General features: G+C 41.3%; 1 protein-coding gene across 4 annotated transcripts in view; it reads left to right on the top strand.

Annotated features, from left to right (window-relative positions):
• clip2 (CAP-GLY domain containing linker protein 2) overlaps nt 1-24,439 on the top strand; it is a 31,870-nt gene extending 7,431 nt beyond the window's left edge. The window contains exons 3-18 of one of the 4 annotated variants that reach the window (XM_035434115.1): nt 1,054-1,586; nt 9,802-9,926; nt 11,083-11,296; nt 11,753-11,950; nt 12,720-12,823; nt 13,108-13,168; nt 14,258-14,362; nt 15,896-15,946; nt 16,786-17,736; nt 18,173-18,230; nt 19,123-19,206; nt 19,596-19,752; nt 21,000-21,159; nt 21,485-21,673; nt 22,131-22,193; nt 22,499-24,439. In XM_035434115.1, the coding sequence (XP_035290006.1) occupies nt 1,054-1,586; nt 9,802-9,926; nt 11,083-11,296; nt 11,753-11,950; nt 12,720-12,823; nt 13,108-13,168; nt 14,258-14,362; nt 15,896-15,946; nt 16,786-17,736; nt 18,173-18,230; nt 19,123-19,206; nt 19,596-19,752; nt 21,000-21,159; nt 21,485-21,673; nt 22,131-22,193; nt 22,499-22,510 (3,065 nt within the window). In that variant the 3' untranslated portion in view covers nt 22,511-24,439. The remainder of the gene's footprint in view (nt 1-1,053; nt 1,587-9,801; nt 9,927-11,082; nt 11,297-11,752; nt 11,951-12,719; nt 12,824-13,107; nt 13,169-14,257; nt 14,363-15,895; nt 15,947-16,785; nt 17,737-18,172; nt 18,231-19,122; nt 19,207-19,595; nt 19,753-20,999; nt 21,160-21,484; nt 21,674-22,130; nt 22,194-22,498) is intronic. The other 3 variants (XM_035434117.1, XM_035434116.1, XM_035434118.1) reach the window with 3 other exon arrangements.
• Nucleotides 24,440-25,859: the final 1,420 nt, after the last annotated feature.

The raw sequence follows: 25,859 nt of genomic DNA, 5'->3' as shown, positions 1-25,859 counted from the left end.
AAGCCCATATTTTCGAAACTGGGCATGTTCGCATTTGAAATCCCCTTTCCAAATCAGGGAATCAGATTGCTTAACGCACTCCAGTAACTGGTGTGTCATTTTGTTAAAAAAAAACATAACTGCGTGCTTGGTGTTTAAAGAACGAAATGAAATTATACGACTCATGTTTTGCTCACGCATACTCGTTTTGCAGTTCCACCCCTGTGAGCATATGGGAGGAACTGGGGCATAAAAGCGGAGTCTGGACCCGCAGGAAGCCCCTCCCCCAGCCGGCGTGCTGGAGACTGTCCTGGTACCGACTGTGCCCACTGGCAGCGACGTGGCGCGGCAGACCACGTGTTAATTGACCTGAGTGCTCCTTAACTCTCTGCCTGTATCGCTTTCCAGGCAATTCATACGGCGCCCACAGCTGCATGTGTCATGCACATGTCCCGGGCTTCTGGGCTATAATCAGTGCGTAAAACGCAAATCACACTGACCCAGTTCAGCTGAAAGTAGAGTAATGCCTAACTAGGCGGACACTGCTGTTGTATCTAGACATGAGCAATATTATGATCATAGTCTGCAATTTTCTGGGCTTTTTTTTCCGCCTGTATGATATTCTGGGAATAGGTCAGGGTGAATAATTTAGAATGATATTGGTCTTTGCATTAGAACAGACACAAATAGATCTGCCATAAATACTGTTTTATACAAGAGGATACTTTGTAGAATAATTGATGTCTTGAGCCATATTCTGAATGGAGAAATGGCTGAGGTAGTGGTTTTTATTGTCTTTCATTCACATGCTTGTAAATGTCATTTTACTAGTTCTGGAAACCACAGTTTACCTCTCTCTCTCTCTTTCTCTCTCTCTCTCTCTCTCTCTTTTCACTTGTATCACTTAAGATATGTGTTGGTACAATCCCTTTGTGAGCAAATAAACTCACCTTGATCTCACTCTATCTTTACAGTTCACATATAATTTCCTGTTCCTTGTTTCCTTTTTAATCATTTCATCATATTAAATCTTTGGGTGCTGATTGTAGCCTCTATATCTCTGTCTGTCCATAGGCCCTCCAAACAAACAGACCACCCCGACGCCTAGCAATGCTTCGGACAAGTCGAGCTCCAAGGTGTCCGAGGTTGGAGACGATGTCTTGGGAGACTTTGTGGTCGGCGAGCGAGTGTGGGTGAATGGTGTGAAGCCGGGGTGCATCCACTACCTGGGGGAGACTCAGTTTGCCCCAGGACAGTGGGCAGGGGTAGTGCTGAACGAGCTCGTGGGCAAGAATGACGGCTCTGTGGGGGGTGTGCGCTATTTTGAGTGCCAGGCCCTTCAGGGCATTTTCACCCGGCCCTCCAAGCTCACCCGACAGCCAGTCGGGGACGGGAGCGACGCCCAGTCCACCGAATCGCTCACGACCCAGAACCTGACGCTCCTCGGAAGCTCCGCCCCCTCCGCCCAGCGCGTGGTGATGCCCCTGCGGGAGGGCATGCTCAACAGCTCGGTGAAGACGGGTAACGAGTCCGGCTCCAACATGTCCGACAGTGGCTCTGTCAAGAAAGGAGGGGATAAGGACCTCAGAGTTGGAGACAGGGTGCTGGTAAGTCCAAAGAGGATTGGGAGCTAATGCATTCATGCACAAATGTATTTTGCAAGTATCCAAGATCAAAATCAATATTCTAATGCATTTTTTAGAATGACTGAGTGTGAGGTGATCATTGGCAACAGTAGGCCCCTACATTTGAGTTGAGGTAACACAGTTGCCTAAGCACTTATACTTTGATGCATTTCAGTACAAGGACATTTACGTTTCATCTTAGGTGTTCTCTGCAAAGTAATCTGAATAAGAAATCTTTTAGGCCTCTTTACTGTAAATGATGATGAAAACATCCCTACCCTATATACTGCTCAGTTAGAGTGCTCAGTTATAGTGCCTAGTTTTAGCTCAGACCCTGGTTTTGTTCTTGCATACAGTGAAGGAAGAGAAGAATTTAGGGAAGTTTCTGATGACCTGCCTGATTTACAATGGCAGGTATAGGCAGTGACAGACTGGGATTAAAAAAATGGCATTTGCAACAGACCCACCCTATTTTCAAACCCAACACCAACTCCAGTTCTTCACTAAGCATTGTCCCATTGGTTACTGTTGCTGTGTCAGTTAAGCTTTCTGTGTCCGACAAAGCAAACGAGGCATTTTCAACCACAAAAACATCAACTGAAGGAAATATTTAGCTAGTCATTTTTGGAAAAGTGGATCTTCAATTTCTGAGAGAAGCATAACATAAGAAGGGCTGCAGTATGCCTTTGAAGGCTACATACATAATGTAAATAAATAATAAAGCCTACCAATCACAGTTTGAAAGTCTTCCACCTCATCCCTTAGTGACTGAAGCAGAAGATAACGCTGTAAAGGAACAGCATTGTTCTTGTACAGCAGGATAGGTTATAGATAAGATAGTCCTTCAAAGGAAAATATAGAAGGTGTACATTATATTATATATTAGCTGTAGGAATATAGATGTGCTAAATAAATCTGATTTAGTGTCGCTGGATTAACATTATTGATTGGAAACTTCTCTGTCACTTTGGTAAAAAGTTCATGCTGCTATCATTTAACATTAAAGCCAAATATCTCCAATATTTCCCCTGGTTTCCACTAGTTTGTTGTATTGTGGAATCTCTTAAGTGGCTATACATATTTCAGTGGTACAAACCGCACACTTGCTTTTATTATGCTGAAAAATGTCATGGCTGTTATGGGATCTACAAGATGTCAGTTTTTATATTGAGCTGGTACTTTTTGCTTGAGTGTGGCACTCTTGGGTTGCTTGCACCATAGGAAATAGTTCTATCCAAAAGTCATATTAAACATTATTTTTTGACGAACAAACAGGTAATGTGCTTATGTTGAACTTCTGCAGGCTTACCGTTCTGTATAAACTGCTTTGGGGTTACATGAAGTTTATTGTCTTGCTTTAGACCTCAAAATCCTGAATACCCTTAACCTGTCATTGTAAAGCCAGCAGTCAGAAACTTCTCTGAATATCTAAAATAGCATTCACAGCACACATAAAAGTGAGGACTAAAGTACTGTACCTCTGCTTAATGTCTTGAGCGAAGACTATCATTCAGTCTCACATGCAGAGTGAGCGAGTCGTGACATCATTGTCTGAATCATGAAGCAGTCTGGTGGTCTAAGAATACATCAGAAACTCTCCTAGAATGGTGTTTTACAAGATAAGCTGGTGAATTGCATTGATGTCAGTGAGGGTATTCCTTATCTGTTTAAGTGCTGACCTGTACAGAAACTGACCCCTGCAAACAGTTCTGCGTTTGGCTCCTGGATGGTGTTTGGCAGTTTTGTGCTGATCCGATTATTCCAGCGTCTGATTGGCTTTGTATCATATTCCCCCCTTGTTCACCAGCGAGTTCACTAAAAGCTCTCCGCGTAGTCAATATTGTCCATGAAAATGGATTTCTGTCAGGAACGCCCACCAGCGTCCTATTCCCTGTTAGCATCTCTTTGATAAGCTCTCATCTCCCTGCTCTGACAGAAAGAGCTGGCAGGAGGCACTTTTTCCATGGATGCACTGGTCGAGTGCTCGGTCTGACTGTCATGATTTCCTGTGTTTTCTTCTTGAGGAATGTCGTTCCACGTGTTCCGGCTTCAGTTCCAGTGTTTTCTTGCCTTTTCAGATTCCAGGTGATTGATTCAGCCAAGTTCCAAATGGCTGAGCTATTGAAAGCAAATATGGCTATATAAGAAATGCCTGTCTCAAATATACTACACACTGGAATGGAAAGGTTCACCCGTCGCCGAAAGCATTTGAGATAAAAGGCATTGGCGTTTCAGAAATCCATTAATGCAGGTCCAATATCTGACCTTTTCTGTAATGCGAGGGCAGAACTGATGACAATTTTTCATGCTTTTTTTTCGGCCTCGCTTTTGAAATTCCGTGGGCATTGGACATAATTTCTCCAGAGTATACTAGAGCTGCTAGAATTTAAAGATCCCTGAAATGATTAAACTCCGGGAATACTCTTGATTGGGCATACCTGTACCACATGTTTGTGAGCCAGCCTGATAATGCCATTGAATGTCCACATGGCTTGTCCGACTAGACAGTTTTGCTAGGATTCACTTTCAAGTAATCACTTTGCAAAATAAATTGAATGATTAGAATTAGCTACATGGGAAGGGCTATTGTAAGATACATTACTCATGCATGTTTTCAGAGGACAAGCCAAGGTGCCCTTTCACCAGACTGCAGAGAGCAGAGGGCTGTTGTCTGAATGAAAGAGGGAGTCCATTTATGTTCCGTGAAAGGGGAGTAAGGTTTCAAAGGATTCCTTGCGGCTTGGGTGACTCAAAAAATGTGGCATTATTGTGCACCTCTTGTTATGTAGTCTGCCCGGGATCTCCATAATTCACTCAGTGAATTGGTTGTTGCCGTGTGGTTGCAAATAAGCAAAATTGCCCTCGGCCATTTAGAAGCTGTGCGTGCCTGTGCTGGAAGCTTCCTCCACTGTTACCAGCTTCTGGCCTTCTGATAGAAACTGCTTCTATCTGTCTACAATGTACTGCAGCTAGATTTATTTATCTTGCCTGTGAAATCCCAAGGTTGTTATACTTTGGGCAATATGATTGAATTTGTTCTTCCAGTAAGTAACTTCTGCAATTTTATTATGGTGGTCTGTTGCTGCACAGACGCCTGATGTCACATAAGATGTAACTGCGGGTTACAAGATAGTAGCACGTGGATGTAACCCACAGCAAAAATGGAGGGATTGTTGGCTTAGTGCTCAGTCAGACTGAAATACTCTTGAACAGTGCTGGGGGAAAAAAGGTTATGCAGTTAAATTTCCCACAGCAGTTGCCAGTATCCTATTACCCTTACAGTGCTGTAATCTGTGAAGGACGGTCCAATGTCATCCTATCTGCAATCTAAACCACGACTATTGCTTTTGTGCACTGTTTGCTCTCTTTACAGTGTGCCCATTAGAGACTTCAGGCATGTCTAATGGGCACAGTGTAAAGAGAGAAAATAGTACACAAAAGCAATAGTCAAAACGGAAGTTGCATGTGTAAAATCCACTGAAAACATTTTTTTTTTTGGTGTGTGCAACCAGAGACTTAGTTAAGCGTACAGTTGAGCAATCCTAATTGTGTGTTCTTTGGCCTTGAAGCCATTTCCTGTTGATGGGGGACATTTAATATCTTAGTGATTTGTGGACCCTTTGTGGACCCTTGGTCCTCTTTTATCGCTAGTAAACCAAACAGATGTTCAGCATTGGGACTAATTATATTCGCCCTCAATGCGCAGGGCAGATTAAATTAAATGTGCTTTTACTGTACGTGGCTGCAGTCGAGATTGTGGGGACCGGGAGAGGGAGGCCCTGGAGGTTTGGTTACACAGTAGGTGTGACATTTTCAAATTGTCCCATGTATCTTTCAGGCATTGCTACAGGGATAGATCGAGGTTTAATCAACAGAAGTCAAGGTCAGAGAATGTGTAAAAGTGGGGGCACATTGCGTACTGGACGTTCTGCTCAGATTTCTTGCTGAGTCTTTGGCAGCGGCCCTTCAATCACCCTCACTAACAGTAAGCTGCATAAACTATCAGGCAGCGAGAGGCTTACACAAATCTGCATCAGTAAAAATCACAGCAGGAAGGAGCAAGGGCTGCTAATGCAGTTCATATGCCGTGTTTTGGAAAGGCACACATTTTAATTGTGTATTTTGTGCCTGCTGTGGCCTGCCTCTGATAGGGGTGCCCCACTATGAGTTATACTCTCACATGGTGTTCTTTTCCTGTACGGTGCTTATCATTCATTTGCTTTGTAGATGATGGGATCCAGCATACATGCATAGCTTACATTTTAAGACCTTAATCATTCTGGATATTTAGGAAACTGGGTTAATTGCCTTGCTGTAGGGTACATCAGCAGAGCCCCACATGTTGAAAACCCCAAAACATCTCTCAGTACTGTATGTATGGGGAGGGAGTGCCTCGCCAATGCGTATCAAAATATACCTGTAGTGCCTTTTTTAAGAGAATGTTTTACCATTATGTCATTTAGGAACCCAAACCTGCTCTTACAGAGTAATGCCAATGAGAAATGATTTGATTCATGTAGACACAGTCATGGGCTTTCAGTCAGTGTGTTTAAAACATTGATACATTTTTTTAGCTGCAATCGGCAGCACTATAGCTCTGTCTGTCGGTCGGTCGGTTGGTCGGTTGGACCACAAAAAGTGTCCCACCCCGTAGCGGCCACAATTTTCGCCCCAGCAGGCTGAAATTTGGCATGGACGTTGGTCATCACCGGAAGGTACAGCTGAGTAACTTTCAGGCCGATTGACCAAGAGGGGGTGTGGTGATGGGTGTGGCCTGTCACAAAAAGGCGCACAACTCCCGAATGGATTCACAGATTTGCACAAGATTTTGTAGAAAGGTTGGTCATGAGCCAAAGAAGAGGTCACGTGTTTGTGTGAGGGTGTGTGCTTGGATGCATGCATACATGGATGCATGCGCGTGTGCGGTCGCAGCTATTGTCGATTCGCGCTTGTTACTGTTCAGTATTGTTAACATGAGTGCATTTCATTGGCAACATCAGTTCAAATCTGTGCATTAAATATTAACCTATACATAGCTTTGCAAAGTGAAGTTGGTCCACATCCCAGGTTTAGTACAAATGCAAGAATCATGATGATGGCCGTATTAGATTAGGTAATGTGGTGACTGAATATTGTTGTTAGTTCTATTGGTTGTATTCATTTAACCAGAAGGGGCAATGCAGATGCAATGGTTGATCACAAAGTTGTAGAGTGGTGCAAGTCCACAGATATTCTGTTTTTCAGTTTTTGTTTTTACTGTGGGTGCAAGGTAGTGCAGTTGAATAAAGGTTTCATCTTTTTTTTTTTTTTTTTTTAAACCTGCTCAGCAGAGTGCTTTTTTCAACCAGATGATGAGCATTTCTCCTGGTCACAGACAGCCCTGTGTGAAACGTGTAGCTGTTGTGCTTTCTGTATGAACTATGTGGTGTAGCTGTATGTTAGTAATGTCTGGTCTCCAGAGCAACCATAATGTGCACAGTAACACAGGGCACTCTCGTAACATGAACTGTATGCCTGTGAGTAGGAATTTTGTAATTGCACTGTAAATTTTGCAGAGGAACACAACAGCAAATTTTCAGTGAGTAAAGTGCAATTACTTTGGCAGTCTAAATAACCGGTTAAGCTTGTCTTTTGGTTGTGCGTCATTTTGCACTGGGCTAAAATAGAGCTCAGACTGCCCACAGTCCTTAAATCAGAAGCATTTAAATTTGACTCTATATCCTCAGAACTGTTTTTGTCATTGTTGCTAGAGCTGTAGGTGGTGCTAAGTGTGAACTTGCTGGCTTCATATCTATGTAAACTGCTACTTAATGCACAGGATGTGGTATTCTGTTTAAATGGAAGTCATCAGGATTTTTTCCAGCCTTGTCTTACTAACTGCGAGTCATATTTTTAGAAGAATTTATAAGTAGAATAATAAATAAGACAAATATTTATTTTAAAAATGTACTTAATAAATACATTTTGTGAAAAATAATTTTATATGACACTACCTTCTATACATATTAATGAAGCGGGCTTGGCATTTGCTTGGGAAGTCATCTTACTGGGTTGAATAATTTAAGGAATTTGTTCTTGCTGTCTTGTTTTCTTGCACATCTAGCTAGCTCACTTTTGAACTCTCGTAGTAATTGGTTGGTTAATATACTGTATATAATTCATGTATATATTAAGATTTTTTGCTCTCAACAACACTTATACAGTAATTCCAGACTGACGACTGTCAACTTGTGGCCACTGTTCTCTGATGATTTCCACTATAGTGTGAATCTTATTTCGTCCACCATCTTTGTTGCTGCTCAGTATTAGTGATTAATATGGCTGCCATGTCGCGCATCTGGTTCTCACATTTTCCTCACTCGCTAGTAGTGTACCTCAGTTTCCACTGGTTCCCTCTCAGAGTTTTTCAGTTTAATGGCAGGAAGGAGAGGTCATTTGCAGGAGCGGAAAGGAAGATGGATCTTCAGGCACCTGTGAAACAACGATTATGATTAGCCATGTATGAATAAAGGACATACATGGGCCATTGTATGAACTCCACAGGGAGCCATACTGCAGTGATGCAGGCATCATGTGACAGCAGCAGCCTTATGTCATGCTCAGGCCAAGCACAAAAGGCTTCTGTTTTTGGAACCATTGAGAAGATAACACTGAGATCTGTATATGATCTTCACAACCATTAGATTTTTTATGAAATAAATAAATAAATAATAAGAACAAAGCTGTTATTATTATTATTATTATTATTATTATTATTATTATTATTATTATTATTATTATGACAGTTATTATATGTTATTTTTATTTGTTTGTTTTAAAAATGGCCGAAGGTGAAATTCTTTGTATATGAAAACCTGATAATCCGTTTTTTTGCGTTAGGGTATCACCCTCACCATTGTTCTAGCAAACATGATCTTCATGCAGCCTGAAGCCTAATCAATACGCCTTCTTTGTAAAGAAACAGAAACATCCTGGGGGAATATTGACATCATAAAAGGCATACATCAGTTGTCTGAAGAAGATTTAAAACTGAGCTGTTGGATTTAAATTCGTGACCAGTCTGATCCCGTCTCATTCCCTTAGTTTTGTCAAGCATTCCTTAGATAAGCAAGGTTTGATTACGTCACCCCATGAGACAGGGACAGTGATGACATCACGCTTGATTGGAGTCCTTGTGTGCACTACTAGCTCCCGTATATGGAGTGGCAGCTGCTTATTCCTGTAAGCTGGACATGATTTTCAGAGGGGAAGAGGGAGAGTGGGAGGGAGAGTGTTTGGGTAGGGGATTGGACAGACTGTCTTCTTCAGTGACTGCATCTTCAGAGATGCCCTCATTTCCTTTCATGCTGTGTTGTTATTACTGCATTCTAAAAAGGACCAAAAGTTGTGTCATAGTTCCAAAAGAATATGTAAATATGCTTCGGTGTTAGTGATAAAGAGGGTTGTGCTTTTATTTAATCCTATGGACCATTTGATAAAAGAGAGAAAAAGACTGGTGTCTGAGTTAGCGTCTATCCAGGCATGTGTATGCATGCATAAAGAAACTAATGAGAAGGAATTAGCATTTCTTAAAGGAAGAGGCTCACTTAAGAGACTTTAAGATTGTAGCAATCTCTGCTCACCTGATGCCAGCACGCAGGCCTGGGAGCATTTGTCATTTTGTTGCTCTTCCCCTCCTTCACTCCAAATCTGCTTTCAATCTGTCTGATCTCACTAGTGTAACTGGCAGTGACCGCTTTTCAGATCACACTGCCTTTAAATGTAGGCCACCCCAGTCATCCCGAATTAAATGTCTGCCCCGCTACACTCTCTGCTCCAGCGTCCCTGTGGTTCCTTTCCCGTTTCACTGTTGAATCTGATTCTCTGATGTCACAAGGCATCAGTGTTTCCCTCCCACCATTACACCGATGACAGTAAACTGGGAATTGGTTCAGTGGACAGCCTGATTCTGACGCCTCAGTGTCACCCTATATTTCTGTTGCCAGTGAAGTGAATACTGGCTATCAGGCACCAGCTGATAACATGTGATTTAACCAGTAGGTTTGGTTAATACCTCAAAAACATTTTTTGAACTGAACCGGATGCAGGTGCCATCTTGAAATGTATCTTCTGCTCGGTTCTTGGCTTAAAATGAGTGAGTTTATTTGGGTCATGTGCTGATTTTTATATTTGTCACACTCTCTTTTCCACCTGTCAGGTTGGCGGCACTAAAACAGGTGTGGTACGATACGTTGGAGAGACGGATTTCGCCAAGGGGGAGTGGTGTGGCGTTGAGCTGGACGAGCCATTGGGAAAGAACGATGGAGCGGTGGCCGGTACCAGGTACTCACCGTTCTGTACTGTACTGTACCCACACTGAGCATGTGCAGACAACGCCACCTCATTCGCTACGGATGCATTCATCATTCCAAACAGTGAACGAAAGCATAATTGTGGATTCAGCATTTATGCTACAAGACAAACATTCCATTCTCATGAAAATTATTAAAAAGAGAAAATTGGTTGAAACATTATTTCCCACTCACACTCTGTAAGAATGGTGTGCACAATAGTGTATGCTGACATGCCTGCTTTGTTTGTCTTTTGCTATCACATAATCCAAATTTAAATTTGAAAAAACGCTTTGTATTTGCATTCTTTTTGCCTGTAATAATCGTGATAAGATCAACCCAGTACCTGACATCCATATTGAGGAATTTTATGAGATTGTCCCTAGCTGTCAACATGGCAGACTACGCAAATATGCGCAATCACATTCACCGCATGTTTGATTTACTGCAAGTGCTTCTGAAGGCTTTATTACAGTTCCCAGAACATTATAGTGAACCGGACTGCAAGCTCCTTGCTTTGATTTTTGAAAGTCCACATGATTCATTAGATAACTTGTCAAATAATTCCGAAATCGTAAAATAGTAATAATTAACCACAGCATTTCAGTTTCACCTGCAAGCTTCCATCAAATGAAGACTTTCAGTATAAGCAACTCTGATCTCGCAAAGTGAATTTTTTTTTTTATTCATACAAACTGTGTTGCACTGCTATCGTTTTCTTCGGTTATTTGGTAGTTATCCTCCATAACTGGGGTGACATATAAATTAAACATAACCTCAGTGTGAACAATAAATTTTCACAAGACTGGGATAAGAAATAGTTCATTTTCAGTGTGTGTTCAGCCTGGATTCAGTCAGAATTTGTCCTTAACTTCAACTCACAATTATCAATTGTTGTATTTTCTTTTACAAACATTGTTCAGTAATCACCAAAATTAATGGTCTATACTGTAAAATAAATAGTCCAACTTGCATTTATTAGAGAGTCAATGAGAAGCAAATTTTGATTGAATACAGGGCAGTGTCTTCCATCGAAATGTATTGAGCGCCAAATTAAACTTAAAATGCCATAGCTGTGGCTGAACTTTCTTATACGTACATCTCCAGTTTTCCCTCATTGCCATTGTGCGGCATTGGCTCTCCCCCAGATACTTCCAGTGCCCGCCCAAGTTCGGCCTCTTCGCCCCCATCCACAAGGTCATCCGCATCGGCTTCCCCTCCACCAGCCCCGCCAAGGCCAAGAAGAGCAAGCGCATGGCCATGGGCGTGTCCTCGCTGGCCCACAGCCCCAGCAGCTCCTCCATCAGCTCCGTCAGCTCCGTGGCGTCCTCGGTGGGCGGGCGGCCCAGCCGCACCGGACTGGTGAGGGAGGCTGGGGGGCCAGACACACGGGAGGGCTCAGCCTGCACGTTAATTTTCCCTCAACGTTATGTCGGCTGTCCTTTCTTTGACTATTTCAGAAAGGGGTTATGTCCAGTGACATGTTATTTGCCTTTTTTGTGTGTTTGGCAGAAACCCTTATGCACTGTTGCAGATGAAAACACTGGAACTAGATATAACTTCTAAATAAGCAAGTAAACTATAGAGCCTGTGTAACTTGAAGATCTTATCTTGTACTATACTTTCTTTTTTGGCAGTTCATACTGTTTCCAGATCCAACTGCCTCCTAATATAGAATGCTGTATGTGAATCTGCGAAGTCTGACCCAGGCTAACTGGTAATTAATGGCTGCTGCCATAGTGCCAGGAAGTAATCTTGGAAGGTTGAGTGTAGCCTTGTCGGCGGTTTGACGGTTTGGCTCCTTTCTTCCCTGCTCAGCTGACAGAGACGTCGTCGCGGTACGCCCGCAAGATCTCGGGCACCACGGCGCTGCAGGAGGCGCTGAAGGAGAAGCAGCAGCACATCGAGCAGCTGCTGGCCGAGAGGGACCTGGAGCGGGCCGAGGTGGCCAAAGCCACCAGCCACATCTGTGAGGTGGAGAAGGAACTGAGCGTGCTCAAAGCCCAGCATGCGCAGGTACTGCCGCTAACGGGGCTCTGAAGCCAGTACTGGAGACAACGGTGCATTCATGACAGCTTCATTTGATGCACAGTGTAAGAATCCTGGGTTTGTCTATGAAGACAGGATGAAATAACAAGCAACATCTTTGAATGTAGTGGAATTTAACTTCTTACTTGCAATGGAAAGAATTCTAGAGTTTTGTCAACAAAATAATTCTCATTTAACAATGAAGTCCTACTTGCTTACTTGGTTTACACAGGGGTTGTTTGATTTTGCAAAAATCAGCACTATCTATTCAGTGTTAAGAGCAGGAGTTGTCCCATATGAATATAATACACACGCAATCAATTTGATATATCGTGTCAATCATAAACCATGCTAGTTAAAAAATAAAACCTGACACCGCAAGCTTGGTAGGTCCACCTACATAATTCAATTAATTTTCCAAAACTGATACCTATTAAAATGTATATTTAACCATCCAATTAGATATTACTGCTAAATAACAGCTGTACTGGACATTTTTCATAGAACAGACTCAGGTGTTTTATGAGCCAGTCTTTAAGTCAGAACCTTATTCAGCCATGTTTTGGTTTGTACTTTCCATTTTGGCAGTCTTCTCAGTTGATGATTTTATATGTACTATTCTGTATTTATGGAATGTGTGCAAACATGTCAGTATGTTTAGGGTTTAAATGCAGGGAGCATCTGATTCAAGACTCTTGAGTGTAAGTTGTGGAACCAATTAAGAGTACCATATCTCCATTTATTTTTTATTTCACAGTATGCAACAGAGACTGAGAACAACCTGCAGCAAGTGCGAACTCTATTGGCTAGCACACAGAAGGACAAATTTGAACTGACCAATCAGCTTGAGGAGGAGAAAAGGTGGGAGGAAAGAACTGGTCTCAAGGTTATCACTCCCTAAAACAGCAAGGGAAGGGGTTGAATTTCCCTTCACTGGCTCCACTGTAAAAAGATATCTCTGATGGCACAATGTTTCATACAGATTTGTGAATTGCACTGATGTTACTTAATCACCAATTGAATATGAAAAACAATGTTATGGTATCAGAAGAACCTAAGGCCATTGTTTTTGGTATACAGAATCTGTGACATGGGTGGTGAAAACAGTGGGCCTGACATCTGCTGGCTGTTATTTGTTACTACAGGAAAGTGGAGGATCTTCAGTTTAGAGTGGAGGAGGAGTCCATCACCAAAGGAGACTTGGAGGTATGCATAATCTGGAATGTTTAAATTTGGCTTCAACCAGTATTGAAAAAGCTCCCCCTGCAGGTAGAGGACTGATAATGCAGATTGACTGACTTTATACACATTATTAAGCAAATATTGAAAAATGGTATATACCAATATTTGCTAATCCTGTTGCTATTGCTGGTATGGTATTACTTGTCAGTGATTTTTACAGTTTCACAATTTTCGACTCAGAGAGTATGCTGTAGTAATGTGACAGCACATTTTAGTGGTTTTTTGTTTCGTAATACTGTGCATGAGTTATGTTAATTTGAGGAAGCAATAACACACTTTATAGTCCCTTAGAAAAGATTGTAATTAAAATCACCCAGATTTAAAATCACCCAGACTTTCTTTATGATGGAATAAATAGTGGAATCAATGTTTCTCATTTTAAGAGTTTATTTTACCATATTGTTACAAACTGATCAAATAATCTTTTCTTTTAAAGGGGAAAAAGTGAGAACAAAGCAATGACGCAATGCTGTGGTTATCATGGTAGTTTTTCCTGTTGAGGTCATCCCAAAGGGCGATGTTACTCAATTCTTGTCGCAATATAGGCAAGGGTGTGCAAAACATGTCGGATGAGTTTTCCCCCATGAAATTCTAGACGATTTGGCAAGAGGATGAAAGAACTGATTGGTCTACCATTCTGTGATTGGTGCTTCGAGACACTGTCGGTCCCAAGGGCAGCGCCTTTCCGCTGGGAAGAATAGAGCGGCAAGTGGCTCACAATGCCTGATTCATTAGGCAGCATCAGCCAGGCACACACTGCAGATCTGTCCTGAACAACAGCAGGCAGCTGGTAGACGCGTGACTCCTGGAAGGTCCATCCTTTCAGCGTCGTCCAGTGAATCTGTCCCAGGCGCCTGCGGGGGAAACGTGCCGCCCTTGCACTTTCCAAAAATCAAAAATCGGACTTTAGTCTTTCCTTTACTGCACTCGGCTTTCCACTGTAACCCAACTTTCTCGAACGGTGTATTCTGTCCTTTTGTGCCTGTCCATTGCCTCTTCTTTCCCTCTGTGTGTTCCTTCTCTCTCTCTCTCTCTCTCTCTCTCTCTCCTTAGACTCAGACGAAATTGGAACATGCTCGTATTCGGCAGCTCGAACAGAGCCTGTGGTTAGAAAAGACGAAAGCGGAAAATCTTCTGAGAGAATTAGAGGAAAAGAGGGTAACTGTAAAAATGATCAGTACCCGGCGCATTATCTCTCCTCTCCCCTCCTCCGGGCTATTTTATTTTCTGCTTTTCTGTTTTTCTGTTGTTGTTTTTTTGGGATTCTGTTGTTTTCAGCACAGTTCCTGCTTGCACCTATCCTGCACTGAATCCCAGGTTCCCAGCCCTCTTTTGCTTTTAGTTTGCTTCCCATATCAGTCATTACAAAAAACACCCAGCTGCACTTAATGAGAGTTTTTCTGAACTGTAGAAGGATAACAAATTCACAAAAACTTTTTAGTTTTTATGACTGTTAGAAATAAAATATTTCTAACAGTCATAAAAATAACAGTCTCTCTTTGTAAAATATTTCAGACAACTATAAAATGTCTTGTTGACTGCACAAAGGAAAATGTATTTGTCTAATCTGTGGGCCCTGCTTCATGTGTGTTGTGGCACAATTACTGTTACTCACAATTATGTCCCTTAGCATTAAAGTTAGTCAGGGATCACAAATATACAGTCCAGCCAAAATTGGCATGTGCCTACTGCTGTTTGGTGTGGCTGCTCTGTGAAATCTCCAACTGTCCAGTGTCGATCAGTAAAACGTTTAGCTCCATATCCATAGAAGGATATTTCTGTTTTCACTGCACTCACTCCCAGTCTGTTCCATTCTGTGCTGAGTGCTGAATTGTCTGAGGTTACTCAGTCCTTGCTGCCCTGTGGCAGACCACCGCAGTTCAGTCATTGTTGTTACTTCACCTTTCGGTTTGCATTTTTGGCTTTTGTCTCTTTGCTTCTGACTCGTTTTGTTCCCATGGTCAAAGCGCCCACGCTAATGGCAGTATTGGGAACATCTCTGATATCTGAGGACTTTGTCCCACTCCAAGTTAATGTCCTGCCTTGTTTAACTGGATCAATGTCAAAATCTTCTATGTTGAAACCCCTCCAGTGTTAATAAAATAGATTTACATTTTTCATCCGAACATTTACTATAAACTTTCTACAAAACCAAATTCATAATTTTACTTTGTGTGATAGGAAATCACTTTATAAATTGAATCGCTGTTTTATGATGTTCTTTATTTGTTTTGTGGTTTGCCTTGTCTTTGATTACATGATGAATGTGTATTCGCTCGTTTATACTGAAATCAGGATAGCTGCAGTGTCCCATTTTGTGAGCTAATCCACCAACACTCGCTTTAACCATGATTCCACTGCTTTGCCACTTCACTCTTAACAGTTAAATAACATTTCATAAATTCCATTTCTAGCATTGGATGAGATAGAAAATGACTACAAATTGATATGCAAATTTTTCAAATAAAGGATCAGATAAAAGCACTCTACACATACTTTTTTGCAGAATTGTCTTTGTTCAGTGTTCACTGAATCACTACAAAGCACTTCAAAGCATAGCTGCAGGTCTTAGTATTCAGTTATGCATTTTTAGTTATTGAGATCAAAAAATGCTTAGACATTTGGGCACATTCTGAAGACCACAGTCGGGCACACTTGTGTTTATATGCAAGGTCTGCTGTTTACCAACAGGGTGGAACCAAACATGGTGCACTACCCCTGAGGTTGGGTAAGAGAAAGCAGGTGAAATAAGATGGATTCCCCTACTCAAATCCAGGCTGTGCTGTTTACACTCTACTGCTCTGTCTTAGATGTGGAAAGTGGCTATGGCATTGAGCCAATTGAATTAACAGATGCTGTGTGCATTTATTGTTTTCTGAGTAATTAGTAGGCTTCTTTACACAGATGATAGATATCCTAGATATAATACCAGTTTCTCTTCTGTGATGTTTTTGATAACACTGATACTTCTGTGAACTTCCTTGCAAATCCAGCATGTGGTGATAGCAGTGGGTTCTCTGAAAACTAACATTTCTTTCATAATGTTTGCTGTCTGCAACATAGATCCTGTACTTGTCTGTGAATTACATTAGAATGTCTTGCTTAATATGTCCATACTTTCTAATCTGTTGCATTTCCACAAACCTTTGCATTGCCTTTGGGGTAAGGTCACTGGGCTCTGTCATTTCATTTCTTGCTGGCTGCTTTACAAGAACAGGCTACATTGAATGGCTTGATTGGCTGCTGCTTATCACATTTTCTTCATTTGAATGTATCTCATTTTCTTTCAGGTTGTACTGTTATTGTTGATTGAGAAGTACATATTGTTTCAAATTCCATAAGCAGGAGATGCTTTTTTTAAATCAAAGGATATCCTCTTAAATGCTTATCAGGACTCAGGCTAAGTTCAGCTTTGGCTTGTGAGGGTGATTCTCCATGTCTGTACTGGAATAAAATGGCACTCACATTCTGTAAGCTGAACTCTTTAAATAATAGATTTCAAAAAGGTGAGTGCTTGTGAAGGCATGCTTCTATTTCTCTCTATTTCCGGTCTGGGAATGATTGTCCTCTTGGTTCTGCAGCAAACCACAGAGGAAGAGAAGAGCCGGGTGTTGCAGCTGGAAGAGGAGCTGGCGCTGCGCAAGGCTGAGATCGAAGAGCTGCAGGTCAGGCTGAAGAGCCCCAATGTGTCTGAGCTGGGAGAGCCAGGGCCCGGGCTGCACAGCGAGGCCTTCCTCCTGAGGGAGCAGCTCCTGACGGCCGGCCGCGAGCACCACCGGGAGAGCAGTCAGCTGCGGGAGAAGCATGGGGCTGAGCTGAGCACCGCGAAGCGTGACGCGGAGCGGCTGCAGGCCTCCGTCAGCAAGCAGGCCCGCCAGATCAGTGAACTGAAGCAGAGGCTGCAGCAGGCCACGCGCGAAAACATGGAGATGATGGACAGCTGGAAGTCCAAGCTGGACACCCTTGTGCATGATCACCAGCGGTCCCTGGAAGACCTGAAGGCCTCCCTGACCACGGACGGCACCAAGGACGGCCAGGACAAGGACCTGGTAGAGCTGCGGACAGCACTGGAGAGCCTCAAGCTGGAGCACCAGCTGGAAGTGGAGAACCTGAAGGCCAAACATGAGATCGAGGCAGCGGTCCTGGCCAAGGAAAAAGAGGACCAGCGGTCCAGGCTGCAGCAGGCCCAGGAGGAGCTAGAGGAGAGCGTGGAGAGCTGGAAGAGGCAGGCAGAGCTCAAGGCCTCCCAGCACGCCCTGGAGCTGAAGGAAGCTAACGACAAGCTGCAGAAGGCCGAGCTCAGACTCTGCGACCTGGAGAAGCTCCAGGAGGAGTACAAGGAGCAGGCCCAAGCCAAAGAGCTCCTGGTAGAGAAGCTGTCACTGGCCGAGAAGAAAATGGTGGACTACGAGGCCCTGCAGAAGGCAGAGGCAGCGAGCCGAACTGAGATCAGCAGCCTTCAGGAAAAGCTGAGGGTGACTGAAAACCGTCTGCAGGCCATGGACTCTGACAACACACCTCAGGATGCCAATGTGAGTGCTGGGGATTATGTGGAATTTATAAACAACATAAAACATAGTCGCATGCACATCAATACCTAGTGGTAAGGTAATGTTATGAACAAAAGAAGGAAACGCTATATGCCCTCTACTCTCATGCGCACATACACATGATTCAAATGTTGATTCTTTGCCAAGACAACTGGATTTCGGATACTTCAGAAATCTAAACACATACAAGTACAGCATCAGATTCTACACATCTCTTACTAGATGACCAAACCACTTTGTCATGTTGTAAAAGGTTGTTTATAAAGCTTGTTGAGTATTTTTAAAGAGTGAGAGTTAGGGTGTAAAGAACTTTACTTATATTTTCTTTAGAATGGAGACCTGACCATGGTAATGTGGGGGAGCATATTTGGTCTCATTTCTACAGATGGCCTCAATACTTTGTATGTTTATCTTTCAGATGATAGAAAACAATGACATCTCTGATGAGAAGATGAATTTAAAGCAGACTGTAGAAGGTATAGTAACGTGCCCTTTGGTAATCCTTACAAAAAATCACATTTGCCTTTTAACATGTGAAAATCACAATTAAAATATTCAGATGGGAAAAGAAAATGTCATGTAACCTGGACATTTTTACATGTGATTGGCGTTTTTCACATGTAAATAAAATATTCCACAAGTGGAAAGAAAATAGGTCACATTGAGTCATTTGCATCTTCACATTTGCACAATGCACGCTGACTTTTTAAAATATGAACTTCAATTTTCATTTCACAGGTGAAAACAAAATGTGTAATTTCAAATAGCATAGGTTTTTTCCACTTTCATCTTATAAATTGGATTCTTTTTATAGTTTGTGTGTACTCCTCACATGTTGGGTGTTCACATGTGGTTTTTTAACATATGGTTTTTGAACACATGATTTTTTTTAAGTGAATGTGTGCCAGTATTTCAGCCAACAAATCAATCAATCAATCAATCAAGCAAAGTGTCTTTGCTGTCGCACATTTTAACGATTAAATTGTGCCAAACCACTAAACTGGATGCTTTCCAGAACTCTTTTCAAAGGACTTGCCCAAAGTCCCTCAGTCAGTCCTTCTGGATGAAATTGCAATTTTCTTTCAGTTTTCATGAAACAATTGGAGTTTCATTAGCTACCTTCATTAATTTCAGTACTGAAAAAAAAAACTAAAATTCCGTTCAGAAAAGAGAAGAGTACTAGCTAACTGCTAAGATTCTTTAATAGGCGCAGGCATGGCTGTTCTACATGTACTTTACCCACTGCTGGACTAATTGGAAATAACATCTACCAGAAAGATCATTTTAATAATGGTGTGGTAGCCCTTACTCATATTTGAAACATATTACAAAGGTTGTGACAAAATATATTGATGCTCATCTTTCCAGAGACCACGGAGAAACTAACAAAGAGGGAAAAAGAAGTGTCCACATTGTCATCACAAATTGATGCCCTCAAATCACAAATCTCGGGTAAAGAATGTTTATTATGTATACAAATATACGCATATATACATAAAAGCCAAGACAGAGCAGGAGGAAATGCAAATCACATGCTTAAGTAATAGATGTAAAGTTGTACATTTTGTCTTTATATTCTTAAATTTAATATTTTAACATCACGTAAAGCATATTAAAGAATGGTGCATCAAAAGGAAAGGTGGAAAATAAATTTATAGTCGCCAGTAATTTATTTATTTTATTTTTTTTTTAACCTTGTCATTGATGTATTTCAAATATAAATTTCTATTCTTGAATTGTCTGGTGGTTATGCAAAAGCCTTATAGTAGGCCTTATTGGTTTGTAACCTGCAGGCCGCTGGGATCCTAACATGTCGCCTGTAATCTCTGTTGTTTTGAAAGCCCTAGAGAGTAAGGTTCGCTCCGGGGAGAAGAAAGCTGATGCACTCCACCGGGAGAAGATGCGCCTGGAGGCCGAGCTGGAGTCCATGACCAAGAAATCCCATGATGCCTCAGGGCAACTGGTTCTTATTAGCCAAGAGCTTCTTAAGAAGGAAAAGTACGAGAATGACCTGTATTTTTGGGCTCTGACATAACAGCTAACATAGACACATAAACACATACAGTAACATATGTGAAATTTGATCTGTTCTGAAGTTTTTTCACATTTATTCCAAGATGTTCTCCAAAACATTTTATGAAATATTTTCAACATTTTCTCGAAAGGCGATGGTGATGCTAGTTGTACAACATTTGAAGTGGTGCGTATACACACACACGCAGTATATTAATTCACTCTTCGATCAGTGACAGGATAGTTCTCAAAATGCAGGTAACAAAGTAGCCTGATAATTTTAAAATTAAACAGTGAAACTAAGCCTGTGATATGATATTTAATACATATTTTATGAGCTGCAAGTTGTAGAACTGGCGAAGAACTGATATTTGTCCCACGGCCTCATTTGTGTGTCAGTCATTATGATGTAGATTGTACTGAGCATGCACAACAGTACTGGATTTAATCTACTCTGCTTAAAAGCTGTTTAGCTAATTAGGACACTTAGGCTGATTAAAACGGGAAAAAATGTCATTCCTCCTTCAAAATCAATGTTTTTTCTATTCTACTTAGTAGAATGTCTTACTGGAAATAATTAGAGAACTCATTAGAAAACTGGAGAAACAATTCCTGGAGAAGGAGAAGACCCAGGAGAAGGATGTCGGCCAGAGTTAGCAGTCTTCGTTTGAATGCAGGCCTTCCTTGTCTCTGACGTTGCCTGGGAAAACAATTTGAGCTATGTTAAGCATTAGTTGGGGTTAAGGTTACGTAATAGAGGCTCAAATTCCCACATTGCTGTGGACTCTGAAGTTGGCCTGATGCCTATTGCTATACCAAGACTGCCGCTACTTTCCTGGGAAGCTGATATGCTCTGCATTTCAAACTGCAGAAAACAAAAGCCTCAGCAATGAGTAATGCAGGAAATGCTTTTATCCTTAATTGGAATCGGTATGGCTAACGGCCATTTCCGTCAATTTACTTTGATAACATTCTGAGCCTTCAGTTATTTTGACGCCTCACTTCTATTGTTAGTTGGAATTTTTATTCCATGCAAGGTTCTCAAACAATGATTTTTTCCCCCTTCAACCAGCTGCACAAATGTGTAATATGTCATATGTTAGCTATGGGAGTGGCCATTCGGAAGGATGTGCACTGTATCACACACTACAGGTAGTATCACCAAATACAGTGAGGAAAGCACACATACCGTTTGTCATTGGCTCATGAGGGTCTGTGTGTGCCTGTGGCAGGAGCCTGAATGAGCTGAGGGTGTTGCTGCTGGACTCACCCCGACACTCCCCGGGCCTGGACAGGGACCTGAGCCGGGAGGTACACAAAGCCGAGTGGAGAGTGAAGGAGCAGAAGCTACAGGACGACATCAAGACCCTGCGGGAGAAGCTGCTGCTGCTGGTAATGGAACATTGCATGTGTCTGTTTGGACTATACACCAAGTTGAGTTCTGTCTGTTGTCTATTTGATCCTAGTGTTTACTTTGTATTTCTAGACTAAGCATCTAGAAATATTGGCAGATGATTTAGTCAAAACCGCCTGCGTCTAATATGGCCTCCTATTTACCTGTATAACTGTTAGGTCCGGTGTGAATGAGGTCAGCTGGGCTTGTGTCAATGTCACCTGTGTAAAATCAAAGCTGGTATTGCCATTCCGTGAGAACAGCTTATGGGTGTCTGGACCAGACCGATGAGCCTCACTCTCTGTGGCTCTGCTGTGCTTCTAGGGCCGGGAGAGGTCCTCCCCGGACCACCGCAGGTACTCCATGATGGACCCGGCGGCCTCTGAAATGGAGGTAGCCAGGCTGAAGCAGAGGCTGCTGAACACGGAGGATGCTCTGAGGAACGCTCTGGAGCACAACCAGCACGTGGACCAGCTGGTGCAGGCCATGCGCACCAATCCCGACAAGACTCAGGTGAGGCCACACCAGCCAGCACTGGTATCAGTCTGCAGTTTTTCTCCACAACTGTGGAAAAATTATCCTGTTTTCACATCTAATGTTTTTTTAATTTAACAGATGCGGCATGCAGATATGACAGTTGTGAGTTAAATTCTCACATATTCAGTTTAGAGTCTTGTATAAATAAAGCATAGGAATATGGGAAAGTACATACAGTATGTAATTTGCCAAAGATCCTAATGCACTGAGGTAAGAGTGAGTACTAGAGTGACATAATGTTATGTAATTTAAGCAAGCCTTACGATGTGATTTTATGGGTTCTATTTTATGGCTCTGCATTTATTATCATTTCCAATCCAGTATATGGGAAAATCAGTAATGTTGTAACAGAAGTGTAGATTTTGCAGAAGCCATCGTTATAATTCAAAAGCCTTGATGATTACGTTATCTTGTTTTTTCATAATTGTTTCAGGCACCCGGGAGTGCAAATTCAGCCAATGGGATTCATGAGCAGGACAAGCCTTTTACACAAGAAGTAAGTTAACTCATAAGGTGATATTATTGTGTCTTTGACATAACAGAAAGTACTGTCACTTATTAGTTATGACATAAATGAAAATAGTCTTGCTCTGTCATGGAATCCTACACTGAAAAAGTGCATACTTTGCCAGTCTGCCATTTGAAAGACCCAAATGACTGTTTCTCTTGGCATGTTTTTATATTGACATCAAAATGACCAAAAACTGAACTGTGTGGTTTGATTGAAAAATGTATGAATTGCAAAATGTTAACATGTAGTTTTTGCCAGCGAGTAAGTGTGTCCCCCCTCTTATTTCCCAGGAAAAACACTGATGAAGGAAAGCAGCAGACCATGTTGGTGGCTTTGGGAATTTGTGAAGGTGAATTGTCAATTGGGAGAGGATGGTCTCATGTTTAGACATTGGGGAGTGGTACTGAAGTTTCAACGGACACTTGAAGACATTTTACGTTTACAGTTATTACCAAAACCATGGCTTGATGTTTCACAGACAAATAAGATCTGTGACTGAAACAGCTCATGACAGATAATCAGACCCCCCTTAAATACCCACTAATCATACACGGAGGTGATAAATTCATGGTACGATGACTTGCTACTTTTAGCAACCTTTCCAGACTACCTCCAACAATTAGAAGACGACTGGAACCACACAATGTCACTAAACTGGAAGACCCTGGATTCTCTTTTAGAAGATTTAATTGAAACCTTCTGATGATTTACTGACTGCCTTCTGTAGACTCTTGAAATTTTGATACCGGTTGAAGTTAGTCCAGATTTTAGGCTGAATTGAAACTTTTTTTTATTTATTTGCTGTGCTGCCACCCTGTTTCTGATTGGCCAATGGCAAGCACATGTAGACTTTTGAACAACCGGCTAAACCTCATCTGCTTTATAGGACCTGCTTCATTTTCCCCCAGCGTGTTATGTACATGTGAATAAAAATGAAAAGGCTACCATAATTCCATTGGGGCCTGTTTTGTGAGTATTTGAATATATATTCTTTGGACCTGTGCATTATACAATATTTAATCCTACCGAGCAAATCCAACTGAATTGGTGCAGTAGCACTTAATAGCTTTTAGCGTAATGACTTGCTAACTGCTGTTAACTGAACTGTATGGAATTGCACCATGGCTATGCTTGACTTGACATTGGTAAACTACACCACTTCATGTTTTTAAAGCTTAGAAACTGAATGAATGGATTGGGAAGATAACTTTATTTAAATGCCAGTATTAGGATTTGTTATAAAGGCTTTGAAAATTGTTACCTGTCTTCTTAGACAGACTCTACGATACCTTATGGAAATCTGTCAGGGTCAATGGGATAGAGCTACTTTGGCCTTCAATTCAACTCCTGTATTGCTTGAAATAAAACCAGAAGTTCAGCAGGCCACTTCCTGAGGTGGAGAATCCAGATTTCATTTTCAACAGTGAAAGTCATACTGTTTGTTATAAACTATGTCTTCCATTTTTTTATTTATCTCCATTTAAAAAGTCTCCATTTTAGGCCATTACAGTATTTACTGGAGATATCGTAGTACAATGGGAAACTTGAAATAGAAAAGGCTAAAAATGCCCATATTTTCTCAGTTGTCCAGAACCTGTTCTTGATCTTTTTTGTGAAAAACAAGTGTCAGTTTATATAAGCATGCCTCGTCAGTGGTCTGCTGCATTTTGCTTAAATCTTAAGTTGGTAACATAGCCTTTCTACCTTAGTGTACTTTTATTTTACCAATCACATGGACATTCTAACTTAACAAAAAAGTCAATGGAGTGTTAAGTCTAAAATGTTGTCTTCTAAATTATTTTTTGTAATCAGAGCTTGGTTATATTATGAAGTACACAATGGTTATGCTAGCACACTGGCTTTAAAAATGGCATACACTTGTTAATCAAAGTCAAAAACAGGTTTCAAGACCATCATCAGTATAGAATAAAATGAATAAACCTACCTTTGAGTTCCCAGTCCTCCACAGGCATATTCAATATTTTCTGAATCTTTATAGACATGAACAAGAAAAATTGCCCCCAAAGAAGTAGGAAGTCTAGGACCTTTCAGTGATACACAGTAAGGGTACATCAGATAGGCTTGCCCCCAGTCAGCACTGGTGAATTTACGCCTTGTCTTTGTCATTAAACACAATATTTCTCAACTGTAACCCTCTACATACCCTGTGGTTCTGTAACTCCATGGTTTTTGAGACTCTTGGTCATTAAATATTAACAATGTGGACAACATCTTGGCTGTTTTTTTGTTGTTGTTTTTTTTTGTCACAAATGCCACACATATTTTGGAGTTGTTGTACTGAGCAAATATTGTCTGTGTGTAGCAGGGGGGAAACATGCACCAAAGAAACAAAGCACAGGAGCAATTTTTAAGATTCACTAAGTTGTTGTTCTGAGATTTGTCGTCTGCAGCGAAACAAAAAGTACATCCATCACTGTCAACTTTCTCAACACCACAAAGTATTCAACCAGGATATGTTTGAGTACAGCTCTCATTGATCGTAGTGCAGTTAAGTTCAGTCAGAATTATATTACGGACCTGGGTCCTTTGCATTATCGGTGAATTGTGTCTCTTCCCAGAACATGTTTTATGGTTGCATGTTTCATGGGTTTGACTTCTATGGAAATGTATGTAAAATCAGGCTTTCACACAGAAGATCAACTCAGGTCTAAGGTCTAAGCCCTGATCTACGCATGACTATTGAGCTCTAAAATAGGTGGGTGGCTGTACCAGGACACTCGTGAGTTTCCTCCTGGCTCTTTTGGATTTCATTCTTATTCATTTATAGAATGAATGAATAAACATTCATCTAATGTTTCTATGACATTATTTTTACTTTGTCTTTACTTATTGGACAGTTTAGTCACTTCTCATTTTATAGGGTCTGATAATGACATGTACTCTGCTTATATTCGCAGATGATAAAATTTTAATTGATTAGTATACAGGGCATATATTTTTGATATTGGTTGCCATTTTTGTTCCATATTATTAAACATGGATTACTCCCGCATTTCCACCCAAAAGGTAGCCTATGCCCAGTGTAAATGTTCCTTTTTGGTAATAAACATATAAACGCGGCTTATTATTTAAAAAAATAAAGTTTTTGTCCATGTGTGGTAAAAACACATTCATTTAGCATTTGTAGTGCTAAAATCATGAATCAGCCGTTTGTCTCTTTCTTATGGTTAACACGGCTGCGCAATTCTGGTATTACGGTCATAAGGTGAAAGGTGGTTTGATTGACAGTAGGGGGCAGCCAGACTCTTCACGCGGCGTTAGATTCGGGATTCTGTTACATGGACAAAATACAATCGTGTATGTTACAATGTGGCATGACATGGTTTTATGTCGAAGATATATCTTATGATAGTTGATAGTTTAACTGTAACTATACCGTATGCATCTGCAAAATGACATTTACGAATCGTGATCGTGCTGCACATGAACTCGGGGAAAGATTCCAGTTGGCCATACTGTAGCTCATATCATAGGGGATCAACCAGAGATCAACTCAACGGGCAAAGCAAGAATCCCATACTAAACAGAAACGCGTCAGTGCTGGCCGGTTTATGATGATATTTTCTGAAAATATGTCCTTTCATTTCTGTTCTTGTTAAACAAGTGTGACGTCATTTAAAACGGTAATAA

Source organism: Anguilla anguilla, chromosome 9, assembly GCF_013347855.1.
Source record: "Anguilla anguilla isolate fAngAng1 chromosome 9, fAngAng1.pri, whole genome shotgun sequence".
In the NCBI taxonomy this organism is placed as follows: Eukaryota; Metazoa; Chordata; class Actinopteri; order Anguilliformes; family Anguillidae; genus Anguilla; species Anguilla anguilla.
The sequence above is the reverse complement of the archived record's forward strand: the minus strand, read 5'-3'. Positions and strand labels throughout refer to the sequence as shown.